The sequence below is a fragment of the Mesocricetus auratus genome, unplaced genomic scaffold (assembly GCF_017639785.1).
Source record: "Mesocricetus auratus isolate SY011 unplaced genomic scaffold, BCM_Maur_2.0 Super-Scaffold_100048, whole genome shotgun sequence".
NCBI classification, from domain to species: Eukaryota; Metazoa; Chordata; class Mammalia; order Rodentia; family Cricetidae; genus Mesocricetus; species Mesocricetus auratus.
In genome coordinates, this window is record NW_024429225.1 from 4,868,895 (window position 1) to 4,883,755 (window position 14,861).

The 14,861-nt window shown below is 38.1% G+C and overlaps 1 protein-coding gene across 1 annotated transcript in view; it reads left to right on the forward strand.

Moving 5' to 3' along the window:
- Gpr137c (G protein-coupled receptor 137C) overlaps positions 1 to 14,852 on the forward strand; it is a 53,775-nt gene extending 38,923 nt beyond the window's left edge. Inside the window, exons 4-7 of the mRNA XM_005085811.4 lie at positions 9,426 to 9,575; positions 10,925 to 11,050; positions 11,242 to 11,360; positions 12,071 to 14,852. Of these exons, the coding sequence (XP_005085868.2) occupies positions 9,426 to 9,575; positions 10,925 to 11,050; positions 11,242 to 11,360; positions 12,071 to 12,245 (570 nt within the window). The 3' untranslated portion in view covers positions 12,246 to 14,852. The remainder of the gene's footprint in view (positions 1 to 9,425; positions 9,576 to 10,924; positions 11,051 to 11,241; positions 11,361 to 12,070) is intronic.
- The last annotated feature ends 9 nt before the right edge of the window (positions 14,853 to 14,861 follow it).

Genomic DNA, 14,861 nt, shown 5'->3' on the forward strand with positions numbered 1-14,861 from the left:
ACTCGGAGATCCTCCTGCCTTTCCCTCCAAAATGCTGGGGTTAGAGACATGCACCGCCACTGCCCGGCTTGAAATATTCTTGAAGAGTAGCAAAGGAATAAATTTATTTGGGTAAAAGAAAACCAACAAGCATACCTAGATTACATGAAATGCCAAGAACTTTCTAAAGTCTGTAGAAAAACAAACTGGCTTGAATTCAGCTCTTCAGAAATGAATGATGAGCACCTTAGTATGTGGGTAAGCATAATTTCTTCATTCTTAAAAATACAGAATGTGAGTTTCACATGTGTAGATTTAATAGGTAATTCTCTATATGATGTATCTAACAACTGTATAATGAAGAATAGGAAAAGAACATAGAAAGTTAAGGGTACACATTGTATTGAGAGCAGTGGTTCTCAAATTTTGAGACTGCTAGAGTTCTAAATATTAACAGAGATGTCAAGGAGCTTTGTTTAAATCTGGTTTTGTCGTGGAATATCTTATTTTCTGATTGAGAGTTTTGCTGGGAATAGTAGTCTGGGCTGGCATCTGTGGTCTCTTTGTGTTTGTAGAACATGTATCCAGGACCTTCTGGTTTTCAGAGTTTCCATGGAGAAGTCAGGTGGGATTCTGACAGGTTTGCCTTTATATGTTATTTGGTCTTTTTCCTTTGCTGCTCTTAATATTCTTTCTTTATTCTGCATGTTTGGTGTTTTGATTATTATGTGGCAAGGGGACTTTTTGGGGGGGTCCAGTATTCGGTAAGCTTCTTGTACTTTCATAGACATCTCCTTCAGGTTGGGAAAGTTTTCCTCTATGATTTTGTTGAACACGTTTTCTGTACCATTGAGCTGGGCTTCTTCACCTTCCTCTATACCTATTATTCTTAGATTTGGCCTTTTCACGGTATCCCATATTTCCTGGATATTTTGTGTTAGGGATTTGTTGGACTTAAGATTTTGTTTAGTTGATTAATCTATTTCTCCTAGTGAATCTTCAGTGCCTGAGATTCTCTTTTCCAACTCTTGTATTCTGTTGGTTATGCTTGCATCTATAGTTTTTGATCATTTACTCACCTTTTCTAATTCCAGCATTCCTTCAGACCTTGCACTGTTTGGATTGTTTCTTGCGATTTTTGGTTTGTCTTTTCTTCCATTTCTTTAAAGGATTTTCTCATTTCCTTATTTATGGTCTCTATCATCTTCATGAAGTTGTTTTTAAGGTCATTTTCTTCTGCTTTATCTGTGTTGAGATGTCTTGCTGATGTAGAGACCCTAGACTCTGGTGGTGTCATATTGGTTTTTCTGTTGTTGAATGTGCTCTTATATTGTCATCTTCCCATCCCTTCTTCCAGTGGGTAAAGGTGGAGTCTCTTCCTTTCCTGTCCAAAGTTCTCTTCTGGTTGATGCAAGCAGGTCCAATACTCTGATGGGTCTCACAGTGGGTGTAGAAGGGTCTGACGAACTCCCTCTCCTCTGCCCTGAGTGGGGACAGGAGTAGACCGGCACTCTCAGCAGGCTCCTGGTTGCTTGGTCCTCCTGGGGTGAGTCAACCTGGCTGCAGTTCCCAGGCACGAATGTTTGGTTTATTTTTTATGAGCTATATTCTTTCACTTGAGCTATTTGCAGTGTTCACGCGAGACTTCCATGTGGTAGTGTTAAAGGTACAGTTCACTAAATAATTCCTCAAACCAAGCCCAGATACCTGGTGCATCCTGTACATTGTCCCTTAGTAGGTTATAAACTGAGAGAGTGACCACAGGCATTTGATATCACCACTAAGCAATTGTCACAATAGCCAGTTAATAGCAGTAGCCCCTTTGACTGCCATAACTGTTGGAAGATGAACAACTAAGGATAATATAGAGCATGCTCACATTTGAGTTAATCTCTACCTTATTTTTTGAGACAGACTCTCTTGCTGAACCTGGAACTCAGCCATCTGGCAAGACTAACTGGCCAACAGTCCCCAGGGATTCTGCTTCCACATTTGCAGCCCCAGGATTACAGGCATAGTGCAGATACACCCATCTTCTCAAGTGGATGCTAGGGATTAAATTTACATTCTCATTACACAGCAAGCAACTGAACCATCAAACCATAAAGTCAGTTCAAAACAGATGAACAAGCTGGTCAACTTGTTAAGTTGCATACTTTAATGTACACAGATTTTTGCATGTCAGTCCTACCTTATAATTTTTTAATTAAGTTTATCTGAAAATCTGTGTGAAAAAGCAAATCTAAAATACTTAAAACAGTGGGGGGGTTCTTGTAATTTTTCTGTGGTGATGAAAGTTTTCTATAGCTGTAATGTTCATTATGGTTTATGACCATAGATGACTGCTAAGCACTTACTGGTGATGACAGGGCCATTTCATTTAAATATAAATTTAAAATAATAAATATTAAATTTAAATATAAGTTCTCATAGGTAAGTAATGGTATGGAAAATGAAAAGAAAGAGATCTAGGATTCATCATTGTGAAACTTAGTCAAAAAGCTGTAATAATTAAGACTGCCTACTACTGGCCTCAGATGGACAAGTAGACTAATGAAAGAGAATTTAGGAGCTGGAAGTGGAACAACAAAGCTAGGCCGTAAAGGAGGCAATAGCCTGCAGTGGAAAAAAGATAACCCTTTCAATAAATGGTACTGGCAAAACTGGATGTCTACCTGCAGAATAATGAAAGTAGATACGATCTTGTCACCTTGTATAAAAATCAATTCGAAGTGGGTCAAAGAACAAGGCTTTAAAACCTGAAATGCTAAAGCTGTTAGAGAAAGCCACAGGGAATGGGGAATGCTTTTCTGAAGACACTGGGGAAGGGAAGGACTTTCAGAACAGAAACTCATTAGCACAGAAAGTAGCCCCAGGTCTCAACAAATGAAATTAAGAAGCTTCTATATTTCAAATAGGAAGCTAAGATCCAGAATTTATAACAAGATGCAAAAGTCAAATACCCAGCAAATAAAACTGCCAATCAACAAATGGGCTAATGAAACGGTTTAAGAAAAAAAAAAGCCCCAAAACTATTTTTAAAGTACTCAATATCCCTAGACATCAGGAAAATGCAAATTAAAGCCACTTTGATATAATACCTCACCCCAGTCAGAATGGCTCTCATCAGAAGTTTGCCAACAAATGTTAGAGACGATGTGGGGGGAAAGGAACCCTTATTCACTGCTGTAGAGGTGCAAATCAATACAGTGATTATGGATTAATTACAGTATTAAAAGTGGAACTACTTATTCCACTCCTAGGCATATACCCAGAGAACTCTATTTCCTGTCATGGAGATAGTTCCACACCTATGTTTATTGATGCTGGAATAAACATTTTACCGAGGAAAAGGAGCCAATCTAATGTCCATCAGCAGATGAAATGTGTGTAGCATGAATTCCAATTGGTCAGAAATTAGAGGGTGAAAGCTGAAAAATCAGAAGCAGGGCAACCAGCTACTAGTTCTTACCTCTAAACTTCAGACCAAAGGGGCAATCCTGTCCCTACAAATCCTCAGACTAAGTGCCTTAAACTCCTGTCTCCTCCTACCATATATTCCTCTATGCCCAGCCATACCACTCCGTCTCCATCTCCACGTCCCTAGTGCTGGGATTAAAGGAGAGTGATTCCCAAGGACTGGGATTAAAGGTATGAGCCATCACCACCTGGCAGTGTTTCTCCTTTGGGCTGTGGATAAATCTCCTGTCGCCCAGGGTGGCCTTGAGCTCACAGAGATCCATCTGCCATTGCCTCTGGAGGACCCGGCTTTAAGGGTGTGTGCCACTATTGTCTGACATCTATGGTTAACTAGTGGCTTAGCTCTGCACTCTGATCTTCAGGCAAGCTTTATTTGTTAGGTCACAAACAAAATATCACCACAATGTGATCATGAAAATGTGGTTCATACACAAAATGGAATATAATATGACTGTAAAGAAAATGAAATTTGTAGGAAAATGGATGAACTTAGGATGTATAATATTAATAAATAAGGTCACCCAGACTCAAAAGTAAATGCATGCTGTCCCTCATATGCAAATCATAGCCTATAATGTATGTGTGTTTATATGCAAACAGCTCTAAGTGTGGATATAGTATCACATTTAGAAAAGAGGCCAAGAAAGGCTAAGAGTAGACAGTAAGGAAGGACAGCATGAGGATGAAGCACACGTGAGATGTGAAAGAGGATAAGAGATATATCAATACGTAAGTCACAGTGAAAATTCATACTCTAAGCAAAAGCTCCATGGCTTTAGAATAGCATTTCTAACAGTGTAGAAGTTTACTGAGATGCATGGAGTTTAGGACAGCCAAGTATTCATTTGAGCAACTACTTAATCTAGATGTGCAATGGTCTCATTTGTGAGTTTATTATAATAAAGTTATGTTAAAAATAAGAATAGGCAAATAGATCAGTACAACAGAATAAGAATTTATACACTTCTGTTGTGTTCTGATTTCTGTTAAAGATGCTAAAAGCAATCCAAATGGAAAAGGAATTTTTTTTTGGTTTTATGAGACAGGGTTTCTCTGTATTGTTTTGGAGGCTGTCGGTCCAGCCTGGCCTCAAACTCACAGAGATCCGCCTGCCTCTGTCTCCCGAGTGCTGGGATTAAAGGCGTGCACCACCACTGCCCGGCTAGGAATTATTTTTAACGAGTACAGACAGAGCAACTAGACATGCATATGGAATAAAGTAGAACCTCCTAGATCTATCACTCATACATCTACATAGACGTGTGTATATATAGATATATGCACATGCATATGGAATAAAGTAGAACCTCCTAGATCTATCACTCATACATCTACATAGACATGTGTATATCTAGATATATGCACATGCATACATATGTATACATACTTAAATGTATGTATACAAGTTCAAAGTGGAAAAAAGTCAAACTCTCCTAAAAGTAAACAAGACCTGTACAAGTTGGATACAAGCAAAGATTACTTAGATCATAAAGAGTAATAACCAAGAAAAACCAAGTTTAATTAAATTTTAAAATATCATCAAAAGGCAAGAGTAACAAAATACAAAGGCTACTTGTGAAGCAACCTTGTTTCTTATCTAAATTTAAACTGAAAAATAAAAAAATACAAAGGCAAACCACAGGCTTCAAAAATATTTACAATTCACAAATCTAACAAGGAGCTATTATCCAACATTTGTAAAAAAAAAAGTCTATAATGCTGTTAATTTTTTAAAAGACATCCAAAGTTAAAATGTGCTAAAAGGTTTGAATAGATTGTTCACAAATGTACAAAAGGCCAAAGAGTATCCCTAATCATGGAGAGGTAGAGTCAACCAAGACATTGCTGCACATCCAGCAGTTGATGACAATTTAAAGCTTGCCAACCCTGGCAGGATCTAGGACAGGACAACTGTATGAGGCAACTAGAGCTGAGACTTTGTTGAAAGTATAAAATTATATATCTGTGTCAGAAGAGGATGTGATCATTGTTCAAAGCAGTTGAAACTCTACCTACTACACAACTCTGAAATACTCTTGGGTATCTCTTCATAAGAAGTGAAAGCATATATCCACAGAAAGATTAGAAGTGTTCACAGGAGCTGCCCATTAACAGAAATGCACATGAACGGGCTGTCATTATAACCAAACTGATGTAATTATCAGAGGAGTTGATGTTACTAACTGCCCCAGTTTGCTTAGAGTTTTCTAGAAAGTGAGCCTTTCAAGTGCTAACCCAGGAAAAGCCATGGCAAAGCATCAAGACTTGGTCACCCTCAGCAATGACAGGAGGTAACTGCTGATGACACTGAGACACAAATTGAATGAAACCTGCGAACAAGTCCATATTTGTTAATTGCATTTATATGAAGCTCTCAAAGAAGCAGAACTAGGTTGAAAAGCAGAAATGGGAGTGTTTTTATCTAGGGATTGGCTGTTGATGAACAGCGGTTGGGAACTCTGGATTGATGATGATGGTCTATATCTTGGTAGAAATTTAGCAAGCACAGTTGTTGTATCTGTCTTCATTTTTTAATCCTGAGCTTTTCAGGGTAACTCCCTTTTGTCTTCTAAATCCCTGGGTTTCTTCCATTGTTTTATATAATAATTTTGTCTACAAGTTGTTTTATGAATTGCTTCATGGTTATTGGTACTTTGTCCTTTCTTCTCTTAAAAACAACCTTACACTATAGGTTTAAGCAAAGTTAGCCTATTTTATTTCAGAGTGCTCTCACTCTTGCTCTCTCTTTCTATCTCTGGGGTGTGTGTGTGTGTGTGTGTGTGTGTGTGTGTGTGTTTGCACTTTAGTGGCTAACTTAGGTAATTCTTACAGCATTCTGTTTTGCTCTTCTTTACACACTTTTCTTCAATTATATGTTCCTTTAAAATCTAACCCAAGCAGGGTGCTTGGGTGCCATGGGACAAAGTAGTTCCAGCCACTGAGGAGGCTAAGATGGACTTTCCCTAGAGCTCAAAGAGTTCAAGAATATCTGGGGAGCATAGTGAGATATTTTCTCATAATTTTTTAAACTCTGGATTGATTCTAGGTTGATGTTTTCATTAACTTGAGGGGGGTCAGAAAATTAAAATACATATTACTGAAGTTTTTATCTTTTTATTTTTTCAAACTTAATTTTTTCATGTATTATCCAACAAATGTTTTGATATGATACACTGGGTTGTCTCAAAGAAACTCTACTGTCAACATCTTTCCAAGTTATTTTGTTTTGCTTTTTAGTTCTTTTTTTTCAGATACTTATAATATGTGCTGTTCTTACGAGGAAGTCAGTTATAATAATGAATCTCGGCACTGCCAGAACTCATATACCCTTTTAGGAACAAACTTTTAAGTTTTTTATATTTATCTATTGTGTGCGTGTACATGTGCGCACACATGTATGGAGGTCAGAGGGCAAGTCATGGGAGTTTTCTTTCCTTCCATCATGTGGGTTCTGGGTATCAAACTCAGGACTTAAAAATTGATTAACAGGCACATTTATCTGGTGAGCCAGTATTTTAGTAACTTTTTTCTATCCTGAAATCAATCTATTTTAACCTATTATACAAATAAAATTTAATGTAGTTACCATAATTAACATATAAAGAGCAAATAAAAGAAGTTAGCAAATACATCAATATTTAAATTTGGGGGCATGATATAATTAGATATTTGTCTTTAGCCATAAGAGTCATGAATGGAGTGGTGGCAGAGACAGAGTTGGATATTTTTCATACACATCAAGCAATATTGATGTTAGTGCTATGATTTTATGAAATAATTGAACTCTTGATAAAATTTTGCAAAAAAAACAAAATATGAGTTTGATGTAATTTCCATAATTATAATAGGAATTCCATAAATTATTTGTAATTCTGGAAAATTGTCATGTATTTAAATTACACAAACTCTTTTTAGTCATTATAACTTTTTATTTAAAAAAAATAGCCTTTATTACAATTTTAAAAGTTTTAGAACACTCCTTTTTTTTAACATACTCAGTGAGTTAATAAACATGTACAAAGAGTAACTCATTTTAAGAACATAAAAAAGGGCCAGGTATAGTGGAGCACACTTTTAATCCCAGCAGTCAGGAGGCAGAGGCAGGTGGGTCTCTGAGTTCAAGTACAGCCTGGTGTACAAAGCAAGTTCCAGGACAGCCAGGGTTACGTAGAGAAACCATGTCCTAAAAAAAAATGGTAAAAGATAACATCCATAGGTCTTTATCCAACTTCAAAGAGGTGGTACCCTCTCTGGTCATTAGTATCAGGGTCATGGAGACTGTCTTAATCATCCACATGTGAAGTTTCATTCTTCCACTGAGGTCCACAGAAGAGAAATTAGATAATCCAACACAGGAACAAGTGTTAGCATCCAACATCCTAATTGGAGCCCTAAAGTCTGTACTTGAGACACTGTGGGTTTTTTATTCCTAGTGACCACTGCGTGGTTTTCCACATGAACTGAAATCATCTGCTTTTTTTCTTTTTTTGAAAAGGTGAATTTAAACTTTCATAGAGCATAATACTGAGACATAACCTCTAGTATTTTAAATATCTGGTTCATACAGGATTGGACATTCAGTGAAGAGTGCCAATGTAAGAAAATGTGTCCTATGCCTTAAGAGTTAAGAAATTAACAGCTCAGAAGTCAGCAGGACTCTGCTCGCAGAGCAGCCAATGAGAGAGACTCCACAGAGCTGCAGTTGCAGTTTATCCGTGTAGTCTGTTCTTTCAGTTCTGACATGGAGTCAGAATTCAAAACAGCCCAGAAACAATCCTGAATCAGGCTAATTCTGTTTCCCAGTCTACAAAACAGTGCCATATTACTAGGGCCATGTGGCATTGTTTGAACATTGAATAGGTGCCATGCTTAGCTGTAAGTCCTTATTCTAGGAAGATGTTCATCAATACTTATGATCATGAACCAGCACAAAAAGCAAAGGGAGCCCTCTCAACAGGGCAGGTGCCGTGGCTTCAGATCACAGTGAAAATGGGAAACAAACTACCAAACATGTTAGCATACAAAATGGAGTTCAGGTCTGGCCAGATAATTATAAAACTGGTCTTTCTTCATGAATATCATAAAGGACAGAGGACAGTTCTCCTACTTACAGGTCATTTAGCAATCCTGGACCTTGTGTGCTAACTGCTGTAATTGTCCCTTAAGCTTGTGACAATTGAACACAAACTTCCAAAATACCACGTTGAGTGTTTACTTAAAATGCATCAGTCTCTTTGGCAGTGGTGTCAAATATGGAGGATTACAAAGGAAACCAACTGTATTATAATAAAGACCCCAGGTTGAGAGTCCCTGAAAACAGTAATATCACAGTCTTCTTCCTTGTACTCAATACAGCTGAAAACCATGAAGTAACAGGGATTTCTATCTCTGGGGAAATGGTAAAGGTTGTAGTTTAGACTGTTACACATTAAAGCATAATTGAGTACCTGGATTACTTTGTTAACAACATAATGTCACTCAAAAAGCTATCATCCATTTCCTAATATATTAAATGGAGTAAATATGCAAGGAGCTGAGCTTCTAGTCTTGCCTTGTATCAGAAAAAAAAATGTCTCAAAGGGACTAGTGCTTCCATTCCTCCCCACCCACTTGAAATAGACTACACTGATTAGAATTAATTACGGCTCAGGTCTTCAGTCAGTTTGTCTGTTCATGTATTTCTACAGGAATAAGGCAACTTTGACACAACAAAATCTTCCTTCAGCTGCCATTTGGCAAGTGGGTGAAGCACTTATATTTGTTAAACACAATGCAATTCAGGAGCAGGAACTTCAGGCAGAATACCAAGAGTTTACTGAGGAGGTGTACTCAGCTTCCTGGCCGAGGGAGGGGGGTACAGGGACTACAGGACACTCTGCAAGAGGTGACTGTGCTGTATGCAAATGAGCAGCTCGATCCCCATAGCAACCATGCTGAAACCATGCCTGTGCTTCTCATCGCTGTAGGGTATGTCTCTGTGCCAGACTGTCGTCGTCGGCTCGGTAGTCATTCTTCTCTACTCTTCCAGAGCTTGTTATAATCTGGTAGTGATCACCATATCACAGGATACGTTAGAGAGTCCATTTAATTATGGCTGGGACAATCTTTCAGACAAGGTACGTGTCTGTCACATATTACCAGTCTCCAGTTGATACAGCTGATAAGTTAGTCTTAGCAAGAATGTTTGATGTTTGCTCAAATGTGGGGTTTTTTTTATTATGTAAACAGTGTTCTGTATGCATGTATCCCTATAGGCCAGAAGAGGGCACAAGATCTCATTACAGATGGTTGTGAGCCATCATGTGGTTGCTGGGAATTGAACTCAGGACCTCTGGAAGACCAGCCAGTGTTCTTAGCTGCTGAGCCATCTCTCCAGCCCTCAGATGTGGTTTTATGCCATCTCTGTTTAAAACTGTTTCAATTGTCCCATTTGCATATGACACCTTGGAATCACTCTTCAGAAAGCTTTATCTAAGAAATCATTTATTTTGTAAATAATAATAGTGCTAGAAACCTGTTAGTCATAAGCCTATTTACTAACTTTTTAAAGGATGATAGTTTAATATCTCTAGGTAATTGTCTGTCATTAGCCAGTGAATATGGCTAATATCCTGTGAGAATGAAAGAATGGCATAAAAACTTAATGTTTTGTTCAGTTTTATATATCTAAGTAATTACTTGCTTTAAAATCTGTTTTTATCAGCCTTGCAAAGAGCATTAATGGTTCTTTGTGTGTCCATGTATTTACTGTAACTCATAGCATTGTAGCTATACATCTTTAACTTCTCAGCATATTCCATCTCCTTCCTAAAAGTACAGTTTGACAATTAGATGTTATATCTTTGTATTAGTTTCACTTTGCCCTGAATCCAGGGAATTCTAGGAGACTATTTTCATTCACTGACTGAGGAGATGAACTTCTCACATGTGATTCCATGCAGCAGATTCTCACTCCTTTTTCTGCTTCTCCTCTCCCAGAATCTGATGGGATAGAAACTAATATAGAGTAGCCCCAAAGCTTATTTTAAACATCAGCTGTGCTGGTTTACTTAGCATGTCTTGTTTCTCCGCAGGCATGACTCGGGGTGCTATCATGTCAATGGAGCAGCTAGAATAGTAGTCCCTTACAACTAACCCTCTTCAGACTATGGTGCCTCCAATGACATCATGTTGCATTATCTAAGGACTAAAATTATTTTTCTAAGCTAATATATTGAAAACATTTTAATTCTCTTATTGTAGTTCTTTTTTTTTTTTTGAAAAGTATTGTTATGTTCCTTGAAGGGAAAATAACAATTACATGAAAAGTCCCAAAAGAAAAAAAAAACAAAATACAGCAAAGTTCAGTGATTTTGTGTTTATACTTAATATGTTAGCTCACCCAGCCTGAAGCACTTGTGCAAGGCAGGTGATTGCTTAAATATAAAACCAGTGTGAAACTTGCTCTGCCATGCTCTGTGGACAGGCTGGTGAAGAAGATGGAAGTGGAGGAGACTACATCATCTTTGGAATGGTCCTCTTTCTGTGGGAGCACGTACCAGCGTGGTCGGTGGTACTGTTTTTCCGGGCACAGAGATTAAGCCAGAATCTGGTAAGATATATTATCCCCCAATGCTCAATCTTGTTTGTGTGTGTGTGTGTGTGTGTGTGTGTGTGTGTGTGTGTGTGTGTGTATAAAGCCTGGAGTATTTATCTGGAGTTTCTGTTTTTAGTAAGTCTGAGGCTAAAACTTCCAGCTTCTAGTCTCTAACCTTCACCCAGTCTCTAACACTGTGTTCACAGGCACCCGCTGGCATGGTAAGCAGCCACAGCTACAGCTCCAGAGCTTTCTTTTTCGACAATCCAAGACGGTATGACAGTGACGATGACCTGCCAAGACTGGGGAGCTCTCGAGAAGGAAGGTAGACATCACTAGTCACTTAGGCTGATTTAGTATTGAAATTGATAACAAAACAAAAAAACTCTGAGCTTTAGCCCACCCACTAAACAGATTATTTGGCATATGATCTTGTATTACTGTGGCTTAATCCATTAGGTCTTAACCACGTGGTACCACATGCTCTATGAACAACAGTCAAGTGACCTGAAGCCAGTATATCACTCTTTAAAAAGGTAGTAGTAAAGTGGTACCATATTGTCTCCAGAGTGAGAGCATGCACGGTGTTGGGCAGGGAAGGATTTCTGTACACTGTGTATTCGCCTCCAGGTCAAAAAATAAATAATGAAAACTTTCCGATAGTGTTCCAAAATTTTCAGAAAGCCTTATGCACCAGCAGGACTCTCTCAGCTTGGTTCCTTTTCAATAACTCTAATGTCACCTGGACAAGTCACTTAACCTATTTCTCATCTCTGAAGTAGGGATTATAACACAGCCTGTCTTGTGGGCTTGAATTGAGAATTAAAGGTACATGTACATACAGTTGTGTTGGAACAATGCTTAACACGTAGAGAATATTAATATTGTTAGTCACATTCTGCCACTTTTGAGAATCATATGTTTTGTGATATGTGTTACAAGTCTGAGGGTATCAGGTAGAAGCCGTTAAGTTGTGTAGAAAGATGATGTTATTTTGCACACTAACCCTCTGACTTCTTTTTGTTGTTGTTGCAGTCTATCAAACTCACAAAGTTTGGGCTGGTACGGCACCATGACTGGGGGCAGCGGCACACACATAGTCACGCCCCCACTGAATGGACCTGTAACGGACACTGCTCCTTTGCTCTTCACGTGCAGTAATGGAGATATGAGGAATCACCATAGCTTGTATGTAACTCCACAAAACTGAGGGCTTTCCCACAGCAGGGTTCCTGAACTGCTTCTCATGAATGTGTATGTGTATTCAACATCTTTAAAAGCATCTACATCAACATTGCATCATCTATTGCAACTAGCAAAATCTGGAAATACAGCTGTGTTTCGTGGGGAACCTCAAAATACAGCTGTTCATTTTGACCTCTGCATAGTGAAATTCGAAGTTTGGAGGAGAGATTGGATGCTAAGGTACTTGATGACCTCAGAACCTCCTAACTTTGAATGTCAAACGCACATTTGCATATTTGCACTTTTACCTGTGTTCAGAAAGAATACTCTGCAGTCCCCAAAGCCACACTGGAGTATTCACACCAGAAAAGTATCGTACACCTGACGGGAAGGCAGTTTTTCCACAAAAATCAAAACCTAGAAATTCTAAGGTGTACTCTACATGGAATCCTTACCCAATTACAGCTTTAAAATGTGATCAGTGCACAGATTTAAGGCTTAAAAATGCATCATTCTTTTTAAAAATATGTAATACTGAAGACAGTTTTTTAAAGCATGCCTTGAAAAAATTGTCAATTGAAATCACTCCATTATTTTAAACAAGTGATAGCAGAAACCCTTCATGGTGCTGCTGGCTGGCAGTGTTCTTTGGAAAGCCAGAGCAGTCTCTTCAAGAGGAACAAAAAGCCAGTACAGACAGTGTGGCTTTGAGAAAGACTGGTCAAGTAGCTGTTTTGTACGACTAAGGTAAGTAGCAGTTTAAGCATGATTCTTCTGGAAGCAATAGTGACTTTTGCATAGGGGATTTCAGTAGAACTTCTTGGGACTAACTAAGTTTACAGATGCATTTAGGGATTGTTCACTAAAAAAGTGGTAGGTTAAAAGCAGTATGTTTTCAAAAAGTTTTCAATTTATCTAAAAGGAGATGGAGCAAATCCTACCTACTGAGTCAAGACTGTCCTCAGGTAAATTAAATCAAGAGACGTTTTGCAGTGAACTGAAGTGCAGTACTTTGTAAGATGTATAATCCCGTCTTTATTTTTCACGTTTTATACCTTGTAAATGGGCTTAGCCAAATTAAACTCATTCCAATCAATTCCAACACTGGATTAATAAGCAAAGAAGAGAAGTGTTAGGAGGTGGTTAAGACTTTATTAAAACTGTCTTAAATATGCTACTGTAAGAGGTGTGCTTGTGCCCGCATGTGCACTCAAACACACACACAGCGCAGTAGGCCAAGACAACACAATTTTAAAATGCACTTTCTACCTGTGTCCACATGGAAATCAGATAATGCATACCTCAGATTCGAGGGGACAGGCAGCTTAGGAGGTGTCACACAGGTGGAGATGACCCCACACAGGATCTGCCAGCTGCTTTGGAACTGAGATGAACACAGCTGCCCTCTTCTGTCTACTGTGACTAGAAACTGTCTTATTTGTACTCATACTTAAAATCTTCCAGCTTTTTAACTAATGCAACAACTTCACAAAAATCTAAGATGCAAATCTTCAAGAACATATTGTTAATCCTTTCTAGCTTTTGAGAGGATGGTACAAAGCCAAATACTTTTCTTCTTTTTATGAACAATCGATTTTAAATTCAACCGGAAGCATACTTACAAAGTATACAGCATTTGTTTATAAGTTCTTACTGTAACAAGTTATTTAAACTTTTATAGTACAGAAGTTAGCCTTGGTACTATGATGACAACCTAACAATAGTCTACACATGTGGATTGTTTTCAGTTTTTTTACCTTTCAGAATGCCAGTTGTTTATTTTGATGATGTTAGGTATCTAACTCATTTTTTTCCCAGTTAGGCTTCTCTACACAAACACCCTGGTTGACAAAGTAAAACAAAGGTTACTTAAACTCTTCAGATAAAGTATCTTAGTTCTTATCACTGCACTGGTTGACTACACTGAATTTGAGACGTGTTAGTTTATTATATGTATCACTGACTCAATTACCTAAATTCAGAGTCTATATATTCCTGGCTGTCCTGGAAACTCAGTGTAGACCAGACTGGCCAAGTGAACTCAGAGATTCTCCTGCCTCTACCTTCTAAGTGCTGGGATTAAAGGTTTGTGCCACCACACTTGGCCTATAAAGTACCTAAATTCTTAACATTTGTCTCCTTATATACATTTCACAGTACATCACCAAAGAAGAAATCTGCCCCAGTGTTTGCTTAAAAATTCAAAAGCACTAGCAGCACTTTAAGTTTGGTCCCAGAGGGAGCTGTTCATAAGGTCAAAGGGCTACAGTTCCCCGTCCACCTGCACTGAAGCACACGGCAACTCCAGCCCTTCCTTACAATCATTAATTAGAAAGTCAAAATTCATGGCTTAAGTGTATAATTCTGCCGTGATTAGCAATATTTGTTCTTATTGTTTCATTTGGGATACTACTGATTTTGAAACTCTTAACCACCTATTGTAGCTGATTGTAGTTTTATGGACAATGTAATTTATAGCAAAAGTGGCTTTTTTATGTGTAATTGCCTTTTTATTGTTTAGCAGTGTTTCTCAGCTATACACTCAGTTTCAAACTGGTTGCAAAAGTATAGCTGTGACCAATGAATGTATTTATTTGTTGTTCACTAAATTATAATAAAACACTACTGTTAATGAGTGTGC